This window comes from Seriola lalandi, unplaced genomic scaffold (assembly GCF_002814215.2).
Source record: "Seriola lalandi dorsalis isolate HSWRI2012SDOR001 ecotype SW California unplaced genomic scaffold, Sedor1 jcf7180002054767, whole genome shotgun sequence".
In the NCBI taxonomy this organism is placed as follows: Eukaryota; Metazoa; Chordata; class Actinopteri; order Carangiformes; family Carangidae; genus Seriola; species Seriola lalandi.
This window is the reverse complement of record NW_019525320.1, coordinates 848,242-864,569: the sequence shown is the minus strand read 5'-3', so window position 1 is coordinate 864,569 and position 16,328 is coordinate 848,242. Positions and strand designations below refer to the sequence as shown.

The 16,328-nt window shown below is 41.3% G+C and overlaps 2 protein-coding genes across 4 annotated transcripts in view; both read left to right on the top strand.

Moving 5' to 3' along the window:
- The first annotated feature begins 931 nt into the window (after positions 1-931).
- On the top strand, positions 932-11,656 carry ggt7 (gamma-glutamyltransferase 7). Its single transcript, XM_023425259.2, has 16 exons — positions 932-1,092; positions 1,479-2,101; positions 2,591-2,817; positions 3,011-3,162; positions 3,268-3,385; positions 3,513-3,580; positions 4,127-4,200; positions 4,352-4,545; positions 5,355-5,442; positions 6,541-6,668; positions 6,771-6,859; positions 6,960-7,112; positions 7,242-7,356; positions 7,455-7,592; positions 8,887-8,986; positions 9,770-11,656. The coding sequence occupies exons 2-16, from the start codon at positions 1,882-1,884 to the stop codon at positions 9,940-9,942; spliced, it is 2,037 nt and encodes a 678-aa protein (XP_023281027.1). The 5' UTR covers positions 932-1,092; positions 1,479-1,881; the 3' UTR covers positions 9,943-11,656.
- A 506-nt stretch (positions 11,657-12,162) lies between these two features.
- Positions 12,163-16,328, top strand: part of ncoa6 (nuclear receptor coactivator 6) — an 11,922-nt gene continuing 7,756 nt past the window's right edge. For 2 of the 3 annotated variants that reach the window (XM_023425082.2, XM_023425080.2), the window contains exons 1-8: positions 12,163-12,267; positions 13,112-13,449; positions 13,681-13,836; positions 13,980-14,102; positions 14,336-14,458; positions 14,566-15,381; positions 15,476-15,607; positions 16,311-16,328. The exon at positions 16,311-16,328 is cut by the window's right edge and continues 1,321 nt beyond it. In XM_023425082.2, the coding sequence (XP_023280850.1) occupies positions 13,152-13,449; positions 13,681-13,836; positions 13,980-14,102; positions 14,336-14,458; positions 14,566-15,381; positions 15,476-15,607; positions 16,311-16,328 (1,666 nt within the window). In that variant the 5' untranslated portion in view covers positions 12,163-12,267; positions 13,112-13,151. The remainder of the gene's footprint in view (positions 12,268-13,111; positions 13,450-13,680; positions 13,837-13,979; positions 14,103-14,335; positions 14,459-14,565; positions 15,382-15,475; positions 15,608-16,310) is intronic. The other variant, XM_023425081.2, reaches the window with a different exon arrangement.

The window sequence follows — 16,328 nt, the reverse complement described above, 5'->3', positions numbered from 1 at the left end:
TCGCATTTTTTTTTTTTTTTGACTGGTACTCAATCCCCCATCTTGTGGTCTTGTCTTGTAGAGGGACTCCAGTTGTAAAACCTTAATTGTTTTAGCTTATTTATCTTATAAAATTGCTTTTTTCTGTTTCAGGTAGAAAATATTGAACAAGGTCATATTATTATTAGCAATTATTGTCTTCAATAACTGATTGATTGTTCAGTTCTATAAAATGTCTGACCAAAACCCAACCATGTTGACATTCATAGAAACCTGGAAAAACTGCAGATATTTACATTTGAGGAGTGCTAGTGATTTTTTTGCTTAAGACTAGAGTATTAGAGTACTGGTTGATGCCTGAAGAAATAACGACACGGCTTTGCTTAAAGTGGGCCAGGAGCAGCCCAAAACCTTCTCTCTCTCTCTCTCTCTTTTTGGCCTGAGCCTGCCTTGGAGATTATGGGAAGGTGAGAAGGGTTGTAATTGGAACAGGTATTCTGCAGACCTGCTGTAACCTGTTTATCCGGTTCACGAGTTTAAAAAATACTAAATGGGTAAACTTTAAGGGCCTTTGCCTCCTAGGTGGGGGTTTCCTATTCCCCACTAATAACAGTCAATGGGAAATGGCTAAAAGCACCTGTGCTGAAAGGGGATTTGGTCATCAGCTGTGTGTGGAGATGAGATCTAGTGGCCCTCAACGCCATCTACCGTGAAGTAAGTCTGGTATTGGTACTACTAAGCTATTCAATACAGACAATACAGACAATACAGCCAACAGCCGTATTTCCTTTGTGAATACGTGTAGATTTATGTCAATTCTGTGTTTAACAAATAATTCCAAGTTATCCTTGGTACTCAGCTCACAGTCAAAAGGGCATCCAAAAATATGCACCTGGAATCCAGCTGCCTATTTTGTATGTCAAGTCCTACCGGTTGTGCGGAGCTATAATGTGAAGCCAACTTCCCTGTGCGACGGCGTCGAGATTCAGGAGCTCGTGTAGTCTTGGTGACGGGAGAGCTCCACTCACCTCATCTCACCTGCCCTGTTTTAAAACCCACAATAACACCGTCGAGGATGGTTTTTATTTGACTTCACCTATTTTTACAACAACGGTAAGTAACATTAAGCGAGCTTCGAGCTCTCTGTAGCCGCATATTCGCACAGAATTAACAAAAAAAGATGCGTTAGCTTGTGACAGCGCGGTGGAGAAACAGGATACGCAGATAAATAGCGCCTCTGGCTCGCCTCTGTGTTTGAGTTGTGTAAAACGCTGTTGTTTCGAAATGTAACCAGTGACCAGGAAAGTTAATTGCTTTTGTTCCGCACAGACAGAAAGAGGCAGACATATTGTCGCATGTCAATATTTGCAGTAGGCTATGTTTGCATTGTGTAATGACACCGCAAGTTAAATGGAGACGGATATAACCTTAGCGGTTACATAAATGCTTCTCGGGGGGGGGGAAACTAGTTAACTTGCATGCTTTGCTAATATCTGCAGGTGGCAGCTTTACATGACTGGAAAAAATGCATCATCATCGGAGCTACACACCCGTGTCTTGGCCTATCAAAAATATCCTCTAAGAAGAAGCAACTGCAGTGCTCTTGTAGTGAGGGTGCCAGTATCATACAAGAAAACTACAATTCCCTGTAGCAGAATTGTGATATAGTGGGATGTTAGAGGGCAAATCAAGCAGATGAAGTAATTCTTCAGCACAGCATCACTAGTGGCTAATACAGGTATATTTAAGGGATTTTTCATCTGGATGACAGTGACAGGTGTGTGTCTGATCATCCCAGACAAGAAACAGATGTGACTGGAAGAATGAACATCATAACCTAACTCCCTCACACCTTCAAGATAAAGATAGGTTAACTGTGTGACTGCAAGACCAATAGTAGTCATGCACAGTCCTGCTCCTGAAATCATGGCAGGGTACCCAAGTGGGTGTGTGGCGGATAAAGATGCAAATCCGGAGACAACCTTGGGGAGTGCCTATTCTCCCGTGGACTACATGAGCATCACCAGCTTCCCCAGGCTGCCGGAGGACGATGCAATGTCTGGGGAAAACACCCTCAAATCTCGCAAAGATGATGACAACGTCCTCAGTGAACAAGATACAGGTCAGTTAGATCCTGTTCTACTAAATACAAACACTATATTGAATGTCTTTAGGTTTCTGGGTGTGGATTCATCAAGCAACACTGTACACACTGCAATTAGTTGTTATTTAAATTATCAAGGTATGTTTTCAATTAATTGTTTATTCTATAAGATGTGCATCGCAATTCTCTATAGCCTCAGTGATTTCCTCAATTGTCTTATTTAACTAATCATCTAAAACCCAAGATATTCAAGTTACTATTACAATTCCTCACATCTGAGAAGTGGGAACAAGAAAGTATTTGAATTTTTTAATCTTACAAAAATGCTTGATCAAAATTATTAGTCAATTATTGGAATAGCTACCCTTGATAGCGTGGCTAATTTAAGTTTTAAATAGAGTTTGGTGTGAGGGAACAGAATATATTCAACATCACATACCAAAAATCGTGGTTGTCCTGGTTTTTCCTGTTTAGTCCAAACCGTTTGGTTTGTGTTGCACGTTGCAGACCCAGATCTGTTTCTGAAGTCAGCTCGCCTCCAGCGACTCCCTTCCTCAGCTTCTGACCTGGCCAGCCATGATGTAGTATCCCTGCAGGAGACCAATAGAGACCCCTTTACAGAAGAATGTGCTTGCCAGCGAGATGGACTGACAGTCATCATCACAGCCTGTCTCACCTTTGCCACAGGAGTCACTGTAGCTCTCATCATGCAGATCTACTTTGGAGACCCACAGGTAAGTGTGTCTGTGTTTCTGTGTGTCTGCGCGTTAGCTGCAGATGTACCGTTGTAACCATGTTGCAATGGTGTTGCTTTTTCTCAACTGATTATGGGATTATGGGTGATTTCACATGTGTCCTCCCACACAAGCCCAAGTCAGTGCAAAGACAGTCTCTCACTTCTGTCTTTGTTCTTCTGTTCTTTGCAAGGTCTTTAACCAGGGAGCAGTGGTGACAGATGTGGCACAGTGTACATCTCTTGCCTTCGACGTTCTGGGGAGGTTGGGGTCCAGTGTTGATGCTGCCATTACTGCTGCCCTCTGTCTGGGAATTGTCCACCCTCACACTTCTGGTCTGGGAGGGTGGGTGATATAAAACATATTAATCTCCTCTAGGTGAGGTTCCTAAACTTGGCTGGATACAAAGAAGATGACAACTTAATCCTTTGTTGTTGATGTTTTATATAGTGGCGGAGTTATGTTGGTGCATGACATCCGTAAGAATGAGACGAGGGTCATCGATTTCAGAGAGACGGCACCATCTGCCATCCACGAAGAGATGATGCAGACAAACCTTGATTATAATGTATGCCGTTTTTCTGCATTACTCTTATTCATACTTGTTACAGTTTACTAAGAGAGCAGAAGACAGTATAATTGTTATTGTTATGTACCAAGGTTAACATGTGCGTCCTGTTCTTGTTGCACTTCAGCCTGGCCTGCTAGTGGGAGTACCAGGCATGCTCAGTGGGATGCATCAGGCACACCAGCTCTATGGCAGGTAGGGTAACAATAATTGCAGTCCTTGCACATTCTGCATCATTCTTTCATATTGTTTGTTTCACTTTGTGACACACAGTGTATTAAATGGCCTTTATAAATAAACATAAGATAGAATATTGTTTTCCTTCATTTTGTCTAATGCTTTTGAGACAAGAATAGCAAAAGCAGATATTTATATCAGCTCAGACGAAGCATCTGCTTGTTTCAATATCCAGAACTAAAGGAGTGAGATTTCATAGTGAAAGTATCAGCAGCCGTGTTAAAACAAAAGACATGTTTTTTTTGTTTTTTTAGCCAGAGTGTTGGGCTGTAATTAGTCTGCTGTGTCATTATCTGTGTCCTTAAGCCTCAGCTGCTGTGGATGATGTTACAGCACCATCTAACTTGCTTGATCCATGCATACAGATTAAGAGTTATGATGGCCTATTGTGAATTATCAATTTGGCAGAATAGTCTCTTTTTAAAATGAGGAGTTCAGATTGTATGTATGAATTTTAAACATTTGTAAACCAAGCCAAACTTACATGGCGTTTGATTTTCCCAGGATGTCGTGGGAGGATGTGGTTACCATGGCAGCAGATGTGGCCAGAAATGGATTCAATGTTACCCATGACTTAGGTAAGTATAGTGTAATGTAGTAGAAATCACTGGGTGAAGTCACTGTCACTAATGTCACTGTCCCTGCAGCCTCAGTGTTGCTCATCAACAACATGAAGGGAAGTCATGTAAAGATTAGATGATCTAATTTTCCTTTGCTCTCCCTCCCTAGCTGAAGCACTGGCTAAAGTTAAGGACAAAAACATCTCTGATGCATTTCGGGAATTATTCCTCCCCAACAGCCAGGCCCCGCTCTCTGGATTGTTCACCAGACGTCTCGATTTGGCATCCATATTGGATGCTGTTGCAGTTAAAGGGATATCAGAATTCTACAGTGCAAACCTGACGCAGGAGATAGTGGCTGCAGTAAGGAATTTTTTTCCCCTATCTCCATGTACGATTATATAAGTCATATAGTCATGAATTCTGCATAGTCTACATGGGGAGTCACTTACCCCTCAAACACTAAGTCCTTGTTTTACTTTGACTTCGGCTTTTCACATTTTGGCCAGGGTGTGGTAATAAGCCAGTACTGTCATATTGTGACAAAATAATGATGTCAGGTAATTTTTACTCATAATTGTGTGGTCTAAATGAATGATTAAAAAACAGTATCTATTAGTTACAGTAATGTCACAAAATGTGATCAGAAATCAAATATGGAATATCATTTGAAAATGAGTTTTGAAGTTCACGTTACTTCAATTCTGAACAAACAACATCAGCTCATTTAATAATTTCTTCTTCACATACTGTATGTAAATAATATAGTGATAGAACAGAAATACAGTACAGTGCGACAGGGATCAAGTGTAATGTGAAAAGGGAAAACTTAAAAAAGAACTGCAGTCATCTATGTTACCCCAGGCTGTGACATTTGCACAGGAGTATTGCTAATTTCAGTCTCTGTCTTCTAAAAGAAGGGACGCAGTCCTTGTTTAATTTGAAAAGAGAGCAGCTCTAACTTTAAGTCACACACAACTAAACAAGTGTCTAACTAAAAACACCACTGTCATTTAGATTAACTGTGTGTTAGTTGACTATGAATATATTTGTGAGTCTACTAGATAAAGAATTTTGGACTATTTTTGACTGTGGCATTGCCCTGTTGGTGATGGCAGTGTACAAGATAACTTGTCAACTTTAAATTTAAACTCACTATGCATTTTTAATAGGTGCAAGCAAAAGGAGGAGTCCTCACAGAAGATGACTTTGGAAACTACAGCACAGTCTTACAGCAGCCAGCAGAGATCACCTATCAGGGTAAAGGCCTGTTCAGATTTTTTTTATTGATTTATTTAATCCTTGATTTAGACTTAGTCCCATTGAGATTGTGATCTATTTCAAGAGAGGACTGTGTGCAAGAAAAAACATATATAGTTTAAATATGGACAGACAGAAATTCACACATACAAGCAGTTCCAACAGTGTTACTTACTTACTTGTCTTTTAAGGAGGGCCATCACACCTTTTCATACAAGCTGCAAGGGTGGGTGAGGAATTTATCATCTGTGAAAACGCACAGTGCACTGTGAAAGACAGAGTTCAGAGGCTTTAAGGTGGAAAGAGAGGCATGCATATACAGAATATCACCATAATCAAGAGCAGACAGAATACTAGACTGCACGATGGTCCTCTGACTCGCAAAAGAGAGTAAGATTTATTTCTATACAAAAGCTGATTTGACCTTCATTTTGCTGGGCAGGTGTTACACATGGATTTGAAAGTGAGTTTAGTGTCCAGCCAGATTGTTAAGTATCTTTAACACTCAGATACAGTAGCATAACATTAATTTAAACTGAAAATTTCTTTAAGTGTTCCTGTAAATAAAGTATGACCTTCAAATATATACTTAATAAAGACACATGCATGTTGACAAGGTGAAGTGTGTAAACAGTGCACACCTGCACACTTGAATATTTTGTGTGCATAAGCATGGCTGTTGTTGACCCAAATGCAAATATAATGGACATGACACACAGCCTACACAGGATATGTGTCATGTCCATTATATTTACATTTTCTTTCTCCTCACATTTTTACATTTCTCTCATCTGTTATTTCTTGCATATATCAAAGTATTTATATAATTGTTTAATGAGTATTTTGTAAAAATGTTTTATATCTGTATTGTACTACTTGATACTTTCTTTAGCACACTGATGGTGCAAAAAAACGTGTAACAGTATGTTGAGGTTTTGTAATTTTCCTTTGCTTTATACTTTGTACACTACATTTACATTGTTATTTATATTCTGCTTGTCTGCGCTTTATTCTTTGTAACTTTGCCACTGAAATCACTCAGTTTCACTAGTGAAATCATTCATTTTTCTTTATTATGTTTTTTTGGTGTTTCTGAAGGACATCATGTGATGGCAGCCCCAGCCCCCCATGCTGGCGTTGCCCTGATCACTGCTCTCAATATCCTGGAAGGCTACAATATCACCAGCCAGGTTCCCAGGAACAGCACCTACCACTGGATTGCAGAGGTATTGTACTAACTGCTTCGTCACTATACAGCATAAACAGTACAGTTTACCAAATGCAGTAATTTGGTGTGCATTTGTATTAATTTTGCATTACTTTCCCAGTCTGTGAAGATAGCTTTGGCCTTGGCTAGTGAGCTGGGAGACCCTATGTATGACACTTCTGTATCAGAGATTGTCTCCAAGATGCAGAGGTAGAGATCATTTTTTGTCTTTAAAGATTTAATGTGTATCCATCCTAATTCAATACGGCGTGTTCATTGAACCTTGTACTTTGATATTCCCATCTCCCAGCAAATCATGGGCCACTGTACTCCGCCATATGATCAATGACTCTCAGGCGTTCCCTGTCAGCCATTACACTTCATCATTTACCTTGGAGAAGGGTGCAACAGCTGCACAGGTCATGGTCATGGGCCCAGACGACCATATTGTGTCAGTCGTGAGGTATGTCGGGCTTAAATTGAGCTGCTATTGCACATTGTCTGTTTAGGCATATCCCTGTGATAATTAAGAGTGAATTGATATTACTGGGAAACTTAAACCAAGACCTTTTCTTATTTTTGGCTGTTGCAGTTCTCTAAACAAACCATTTGGCAGTGGGATAGTGACTCCCTCAGGAATCCTTTTGAACAGCCAGATCCTGGACTTCTCCTGGCCAAATAAAACACAGAGTTCATCACCTAACCCAGTAATTGTGCCTTATTATTAATTATTAATTTATTTCTCATTTAAATATATATCATAGCTTCTCTTGGTTCTCATGGTGTTTGCTCTTGTTTGCTCTAGCACAACAGCCTCCAGCCTGGGAAGAGGCCCATGTCCTTCCTGATGCCCACAGCCGTGAGGCCAGCCGTGGGGTTATGTGGCACATACGTGGCCGTTGGATCTTCTAATGGAGAGAAAGCTCTCAGTGGCATTACACAGGTTATTTACATATTGATTAATTGGATCCATGACTGATCATTATATTATTATCAATGTGTTAATACTCCTTTCTGGAAAAGCATTTTGGTTTTGTCCTGCTGTTTGAGTAAAATGAAACATCTTATACACCCCATGTTAGTCATCACAGTTAAATTATGGGCACCCTCCTGGAACCAGATGTGGGAGGGGGAGCTCACCGGCGAATGTCTGCTGTCCAGGCTTTGACCCATGGGGCCCAACTGAGCAGACAAAGTGGTGGGGTGAGCCCACCACTTAAAGAGATAGGAATCAGGGTTGGTAGAAGTGTAAGCTGGGCGGCAGGCAAATTCAGGGACCTGGGCAGGCTTGGGATATGGAGAAGGCTTATTACAGTGTCCCTCGAGGAGTCTTGTGGGGGAGTATGGGGTATCAGGGCTGTTTCTACAAGCTATTCAATCTTTATATATAACCAGAGAGAAAGTTTTGATCCATATTTTCGGCATGAAGTCAAACACATTTTCATCAGGGCTTTCACCGAATCAGTTTGTGATTGTCATGCACAGGTTTTGAAGGTGCAGCTGGGGGAGGAGAGCATCATGTTTGAGTACCTCAGAATTGCTTCTCTGCTCTTTGCAGATGATGTGGTCCCATTAGTTTCATCAGACTGTGACCCTCAGCATGCACTGGGGCAGCGAGTGTGAAGGAGCAGATGACAGTCAGCACCTCCAAATCTGAGATCAAAAAGAAGGATTTAAAGTATCTTGGGGTCTTATGAGAGATTGACAGGCAGATTTGTGCAGTGTCAGCAGTAATGCAATGGTCATGAGTTCTGTTTGGTGACCGAAAAAATTAGATTGTGGGTACAAGGGGTCCCAAAATGAGTTTCCCTTAAGTGTCTGGGCTCACGCTCAGAGATATGGTAAGGATCTCAGACAACCAGGGGAAGCTCGGAGTACAACTGCTGCACCTTCACATCTAACAGAGCCAGTTGAGGTGGTTTGTGTGTCTAACCAGGATGACTCCTGGGCGCCTTCCATTTGACGTTTTCGATGCACATCCAACTCGTAGACTGGTGGAGACCCCGTGGTAAACCCAGAGCACACTGGAGAGATTATATCTCTCTTCTGGCCTGAGAATGCCTCAGAATACCCCAGGAGGAGATGGAAAATGTTGCTGGGGAGAGGGATGTCTGGACTACCTAGTTTAACCTGCCACCACTGTGACCCGACTGTGGATAAGCAGCATAAAATAGATGGATGGATTTATGTATGTTGTATTATTATACATATCAATTCTGTTTCCTTATCCTTCACAGGTGCTGATGAATGTTTTGTCTTCACGTAAAAACATGAGTGACAGTTTAGCATATGGTAGACTCCACCCACAGCTGCAGCCCAACACCCTCCTGGTGGACTGTGAGTTTTTCCAACTGATCAATCTATTGTGTAGTTTGGTGCTAATATGACAGAGTGAACTTCAAAAACTGTGGGCAGATTGACAGATTTTGTTTCCAATTACAGTTCTGATTTCCTATCTAATAGTGCCCTTGGACCAGTGTTTACATTAACATCAGACCATAGTTGTGTGTATACAATGCAAAGCAGATGGGTCAGTGAGAAGGCAGGAAAGACCTCAAACAAAGGGTTGTCATGTTACAGTATAATGTTGAATGAATTCTGTGTGTACTGAGAAGATTAGTCAGCAATTTCTTTATGGGAAGCACCATTAATATAAAGTTTAAATTCTGCAAAACCCATATTGCAAAATTCACAGTTCTTGGTGGCACCAGGAATGATAGATATCCATTTGTGATTCATTAGCAAGCTGATCCAATACAGAGCAAAGATCAGGATATTCCTGGATCTGAAGTTTTGGATCTGGCTTAGATCTAAATATAATGTGATCAAAGTTTTAAATTCTAAGTCAAAGCTATTGGCGTGCTCTTGGTTTTAAACATGATATACTATGACCTGCATGACTGAAAGTCCTCATAGACATACAATCTGAACACACTGTGATTGCTACACCTTCTGTGTGAAGACACACCAAGTGTTATTTTCCATTATCTGATCAACATTACATTTGAATAACGGGTGTAAAGGAAGCCTTATTCAGTTTGACATTTATTTTTCATTGTTCAAGCTTCTCACTAACCTCAGATCATCCTACCTCTCCCATTTTCTCCTAATTTCTTACAGCTGAGTTTCTAGATGAAGACGTGGAACTGCTGCAGGCCAAAGGTCACAAAGTTGAGAGGAGAGATGTTCTCTCATTGGTTGAGGGCACCCGGAGAACTAATGACCTCATCATTGGAGTCAAGGACCCCCGTAGCACTGATGCCTCAGCCCTCACTATGTCCAACATGTCCTAATGTGCCCCCAATACTAGCACATAAAGAGGAAGGGGTAAGAGTAACACTATAATTGATGGTAAATGAGGGATTAATGAGGCTGCTGATCAACCGGTACACTAAACAGAATTTGACAGCAAAGTACTGTTGTTTGACAGAAAAAAAACATTCACCAAAAAGACATGCATCCCTCTCTGAGATGACTTTGTAGGAAACTAATAGGGATCCATTGATAAATTTGTTTGCTGACACACAGAAAAAATAAGGAGCACCATTTCACATACCATACATATATGTTGGTATGCCCTCTCTCTCCGCCCTCTCTCTCTCTCTCTCTCACAGCCTCAAGAAATGTTCAATCTGAGTGTAGATAATGTTGAAAAAATATGTCCATCCACCCAATGGCATCAGTCAAAGTCTGCAGGCTATATTATGCAGAGCAGGATGTAGAAATGCAAGACCTGTTCATAAATTAATATCTGATGCATTCCAGTTCCACTTAAAGAAAGCAATAAACTGAAGATGATGGAATTACTTAGTGCGTGTGAGAAAAGGGAAATAGAAAAGTGTAATGGCTTTTGAAGCTATTTAAAAAAAATAGTGTTGCACTCTGAATTTATGATCAGGAATTCGAAGGTAAATTAGTGGTGATCAAATGGATTCTCTGTAAGAATGGGCAGATATGGAAAAAGTAATGATGCCACACCACAAAGCCACCATTTACAGCTCCTGCATGGTCCTCAGTGCATTTTACCCACCTATCTGCTTTTCAGTTCTTCCATTGCATTTCACGATTTTTCCAAATAACACAAAAGATCACATGGAATAGTGACGGTAATGATATTGATTAAGCCTTGCATTGTCACACCTTAACTAGACGATCCTGAACTCAACACCAAGGTTAAACCATTTACAGTACTCTCCTGCTCTTTATATGGTGTGTGACTGTGATTAGATGTTGTTTGGTACACCTGCTGGAGTTTTAACCATCGTGAACTATCAATGGCTCCTTGGGACCATATAAAGACTAACACATTATTTACACAATATATCATACAGAAAGGTGGTAAGGCCTTCAGATCTGAGGTGATTTCCTTCAACAAGAGGATTTGCGTCAATTTAACAGGTGTTAAATATCACTAATCGTAGAATAAGTGTATTTAAATATATAATTTAAGAAATTTGAGTTGTTGCATGATTGTGTTCTCTTTTAAAGCTTGAGCTTTTTTTAGAGTGGGCATACTTGTTTTTAGAATGGGAATGATATGATTCTATAGAGTTGGATTGAATGTAATCTGTCTATTTTTATATGAACATTTGTTGGGCTATATACTTTATTTCTACTGGTGTAACACAGTGCATTCAAGAAGCAGATTCTAGAAAAGGCTGTCATGTTTATTTTTTAATTTTTTGTGTACTGGTGTCTTTATTTTAGGTGCTATACTTTGAAGTAAGACCCAACCGCTTTTGTAAAGCATTGCATTCTAAAAATGGTTAAATTAAGTCCATAATGTGCAATACTGACTGATCAAACATTTCCTCAACCTTATTGTCTCCATTGTTGGGTACCAGTGCAATATGACTGTTGTTACTTGTTTCCTGTATGGTAGAGTACTATGCCTTCAGGCACACATTTGCACAACACCCAATGTTTGACTCCATGTGTATTTGTATTTTGATTTTAATAAAAATCACCATCCAAACCCAAGAAATAAAGTGTTTGCACACATCCTAACCCTGGAGAATGATTGCCACTTTGTTCCTCCATACATGTGTAATTGGATCATTTGACCTACTGTAAAATAAGTGAGCTTGCTCTTTTGAGATAATAGGTTTAGGGATTTTTGGATAGCCCGACTTAAATCTGAGCTGATGTATTTTACCGGTTCCACATAGCCTATTCATTTATTATTCTGTTCTATTATTAATGAACACCAGCTGCATAGATGTATATAGAACATTGAACATTCAGTTAGACTCGTGTTTATTTTTTGTTGTATCCATTGCATATAGAAATCTGTAAAAATTTTTAGACTAAACAAAATGCTAATGATAATATGACAGTATGAACCAGAATTTTATATTTAAATGGAAATATCAAAAAGGCTACCGACAGGTTTGGAGGAAACTTCTTTGTTTTCGAAATACTTATTAAATTTTACTCAAAGGGACTTTGCTACCACTTCCGCAATTGGGGCTTTATTTTGGAAAGCGCTACCGGAAACAGTATTTTTTTTATTCTGCAAGCTTGACGTCGCTTCTGACTTGCTTGTGATTCATGTTTTGTTAGCTAATCTGGATAGCAGATGTCGACTGGTTGAACTTATTTTCAGATGAATATATGTGGTAAGGGTTTTGCTTTTCTCGTGCGTAATTTACTGCTATTGATATTTAGTATGTCAGAGCTAACGAATAGGGAAGCTAGTGAGTTGTGGTCCAGTGCAGTCATGATGAATTACCTGCAGTGCTGCCCAGCTAATGTAGCTAGCGTTTGCTAACCGGAGCTTGCGGAGAAGCAGGAACCGCCTTGGCATTAATTTTATCCTCTTTTACACAGCGGTGTTTTCTAGAAACATATTCATTTGATTTGTAAGTGATGTTCATACCGGCATGAAAATTCACAATGACACGGGACACGGAATATTTGTGTTCGCCCTGCCGATTTCGAGCGTTGAACGTTAGCTTACGTTTGCGCTAAGGCCCGTGCTACTGCTGGGCCGATCATGTTAACCAAGCTGCCGACCGTTTGTGGTTATGTATTCACACAGTGTATCTGACTTTAATGCAAATCGTACAGCAGTTTGGGTATGTCGACCACCTACAGTCCCGTTTGTAATCATTTGATAGATCTGCTACTATAAGTTTAGCAACGTCAGTTATAGTAATGTCACTAACGTGCAGGTGTGTTGTTAACATTAGCTTTCACGTCATCTTATTTACTTTATGTGAACTTATAGGAAGAAAGATTTTATGACCTTGTTGTGCCTGAAGCTTGCAGTGAACAGCTTGTAACTCAGAACTTGTAGCTACCTATTAATCCAGCATTTAATCTACTAACTATATGTTCTCAAATAATCATTGTTTCCTCTTTACTCTGACATCTCTACTGTTTCTTGACTGTGACAGCGTGGGGCAGTAGTGGTTTCTGAGCTGGAGTAGTGATCTGTGTCTCTGTCATGTGGAATTTCAGCATAAAACGGTTCAAACGCCACTCCTGGTAAGAGGGGAGGATGGCACATCGACGCACTCCACCTGAGCTGTCCCAGAGGACAGAGTGCCTGGAACCAGATAATGATTCCGACAGGGACTCTGGTGTTGGGGATGATGCAGGAGAGGATGCTGACAGTTGCCATGGAAGCACAGTAACTCAAGAGGAGAAAGTCAACAAGCAAGATGGCATGGAAGAAAACGGCGGGGTGGGAGAAGATTTTACAGTTTTTGTTGCCTTTCAAGGGAACATGGAGGATGAGGACTTCACACAAAAACTTGATACTATCCTCAGTGGGATACCTAATATGCTTGATATGGGTTAGTCTTTTTAAACTCTTATTTATGTTGGAAAAAAACTGCAAACAAATAGGAACTTCCCAATATGGTTATCAATTGATAGCCACTACACAGCCTCTTCTTCTGTGTGCTATTGCATATTCCAGCAATAGCGCTGTATGCCTGTCCTTTTCTTTATACTTCTCTAACCAATAGTCTCTAGACCTTTTTTCAGTAATTGCAACTTGCATCCATTCATTGTCCCTCTTTAAGGCTCTGAGAGGCTACAGCCACAGCATGTGGAGCCGTGGAACAGTGTGCGGGTTACCTTCAACATTCCTCGGGATGCTGCTGAGCGACTCAGACTGTTGGCCCAGAACAACCAGCAGCAGCTCAGAGACCTGGGGATTCTCTCTGTGCAGATAGAAGGTAACAGAACAGCCTTCAAAGTCCTTGTCACTTCAAAACAGGAACAATGTTTTTTTCCATTTGTGGCATTTGAAAATTAAGGATAGAAACTGGACCTCCTGTAGTAAATGTTAGATATTGATGTTCCCTCTGTTGATGTTTAGGAGAAGGGGCCATCAATGTGGCTGTGGGACCAAATAGGGGACAAGAAGTTAGGGTGAATGGACCAATTGGAGCACCTGGCCAGATGAGAATGGATGTTGGCTTTCCAGGTCAGCCTGGTCCAGGTATTATTTTACTAATTTGATTATACTGTACATGGTCACTATGTATCAACTAGAATGGAATTGTGCTTGAATTGTGGATAGTAGTAGTGATTGATTGTTTGGTTTTTTGATAATGGTTTGATAGATATGGAAACACTGATTAATTCATGTGTCCAAAAAGACATGGAATAAAAAGATATTAGCTATTTTTTGTGTTTGCACATAAAGATTCAATATGCTCATATTTCCACAAGGAGGGGTAAGGATGGCTAATCCACAGATGGTTCCCCCTGGGCCTGGCATGGCAGCTCAGGCCATGGTACCAGGCAGCAGTGGACAGATGCACCCTCGTGTTCCGAGACCATCTTCACAGACAGGTTTAGGTCTTTATTTCTTGTGCATGAAATGATACATGTTGTAATTTTAAGTATGTTATGGCTTGGTCACTCCAGTAATGGAAAAACTGCTTCTTCCTCGCTCACAGATGTGATGGACCCAATGATGCCAGGTATGCCAGTTCAGCAGCAGCTTCAACACCAACAGGCTGGTCCCCATGGCGCAGGTCCCATGCCTCCTCAGGCTGCCCATCACATGCAGGCTCTGCAGGCTGGAAGACCACTCAACCCTGCAGCACTGCAGCAGCTACAACAGCAGCACCACCAACAGCAACAGGCCCAACAGCAAGCTCAGCTCTCCCAGCTTGGACCTAGACCTCCATTCAACCCATCAGGCCAGATGGCTGTGTCTCCTGGCTGGAACCAGATGTCCTCTCTTCAGCCACAAGCCACTCAGGGAGGCCCTCCCTGGAGAAAGCCCCTACCCCAAACCCAAATGGTTCAACGCCCACCCTCCCTTGCTACAGTTCAGACACCCAGCCACCCTCCACCTCCTTACCCCTTTGGCAGCCAACAGGCTGGGCAGGTATTTAACACCATGGGACAGGGACAGTTACAGCAACAACAGCAGACAGGCATGGGTCAGTTTGCCGCTCCCCAGCCTAAAGGCCCACAGGGTGGCCCTGGTGTTGTCACAGGACCGCCCAGACCTCCTCCACCCCTTCCACCAACTTCTGGACCGCAGGGCAACCTCACTGCCAAGTCCCCTGGTTCCTCCTCGTCTCCTTTTCAACAGGGTTCACCAGGGACTCCTCCCATGATGGCTCAGAGACCGACAACTCCACAGGGTTTTCCCCAGGGTGTAGGTTCACCAGGAAGAGCAGCCCTCGGCCAACAGGGTAACATGCAACAAGGATTCATGGGAATGCCCCAGCATGGACAGCCTGGGGCCCAAGTTCACCCAGGTTGGTTGATTTTGGCCATCGTAAAAGTGTCGTAAAATCTGAAATTTTACACTCTCATGTCTACAATAACAAAATCTATCAATACTGATTGCAGGCATGCCAAAGCGTCCCATGGGCTTTCCAACCCCAAACTTTGTCCAAGGTCAGGTGAGTGCTAGCACTCCAGGAACGCCTGGTGGAGGAGCCCCTCAGCAGCTACAGAGCAGCCAAGCGATGACTCACACAGGTAAAATGTCCATTACACTGCAGATGTGTAGGGCTATGTCTTAGGGGAAACACATAACTGAAATCGGTTGTCTGGTTACTGGCAATATAAGCCACTGACATGAACATTTGTCACAGATTAGTCTGGCATTTTTTTTAGACCAGTAGTGCTTTGAATTCACCACAGACTTGTTGAGATCAAGTAGTATAAGGCAAAGAAACTTCACTATGGACTATCATATTTTGAATTATTTAGACTTAAGTTAAAATGTCAAAATAATATTTTGCATATGTTCCCATGCTTTTGGGTAATTAATGCTATTTCTGTCACAAGTGGTAAGGCATTAGACAAACTTAAAAACTGTCAGTGGAACATGCATAATACAAACACATCAGGACTGCGGAACACAAAATTAGGGTATTTCGAAGAATTGGTGCTAATGGGACATTGTTATACCATTTCATTTTCAACTTGAAATTGTGAAAATATTGCACTGGGTCATTGGCCACGGATTGCACCAATTTATCGCTTTAAAAATACACGCATTGATATTATAAGATTCAACTCAGGTTAGGTTAAAACTTGATGAACTACTTTGATGTCTATCACCTCATCTGACATGCCATGACTTAACATGCAGTCAGCAGAATGAATAATTTCCTGCTACCTGTTGTGAAACCCATTTAAGTAATTTTGAATATTTTCCCTCTCCGTTCTACATCAGGAGCTCAGCCATCAGCCT

Excerpts from the sequence above, each read along its gene's own strand:
- ggt7 (XM_023425259.2), top strand. The coding sequence starts at position 1,882 with ATGCACAGTCCTGCTCCTGAAATCATGGCAGGGTACCCAAGTGGGTGT. Across the intron at positions 4,201-4,351 it reads CAATGTTACCCATGACTTAG|CTGAAGCACTGGCTAAAGTT; the intron begins GTAAGTATAGTG and ends CTCCCTCCCTAG. Across the intron at positions 6,860-6,959 it reads ATTGTCTCCAAGATGCAGAG|CAAATCATGGGCCACTGTAC; the intron begins GTAGAGATCATT and ends CCCATCTCCCAG.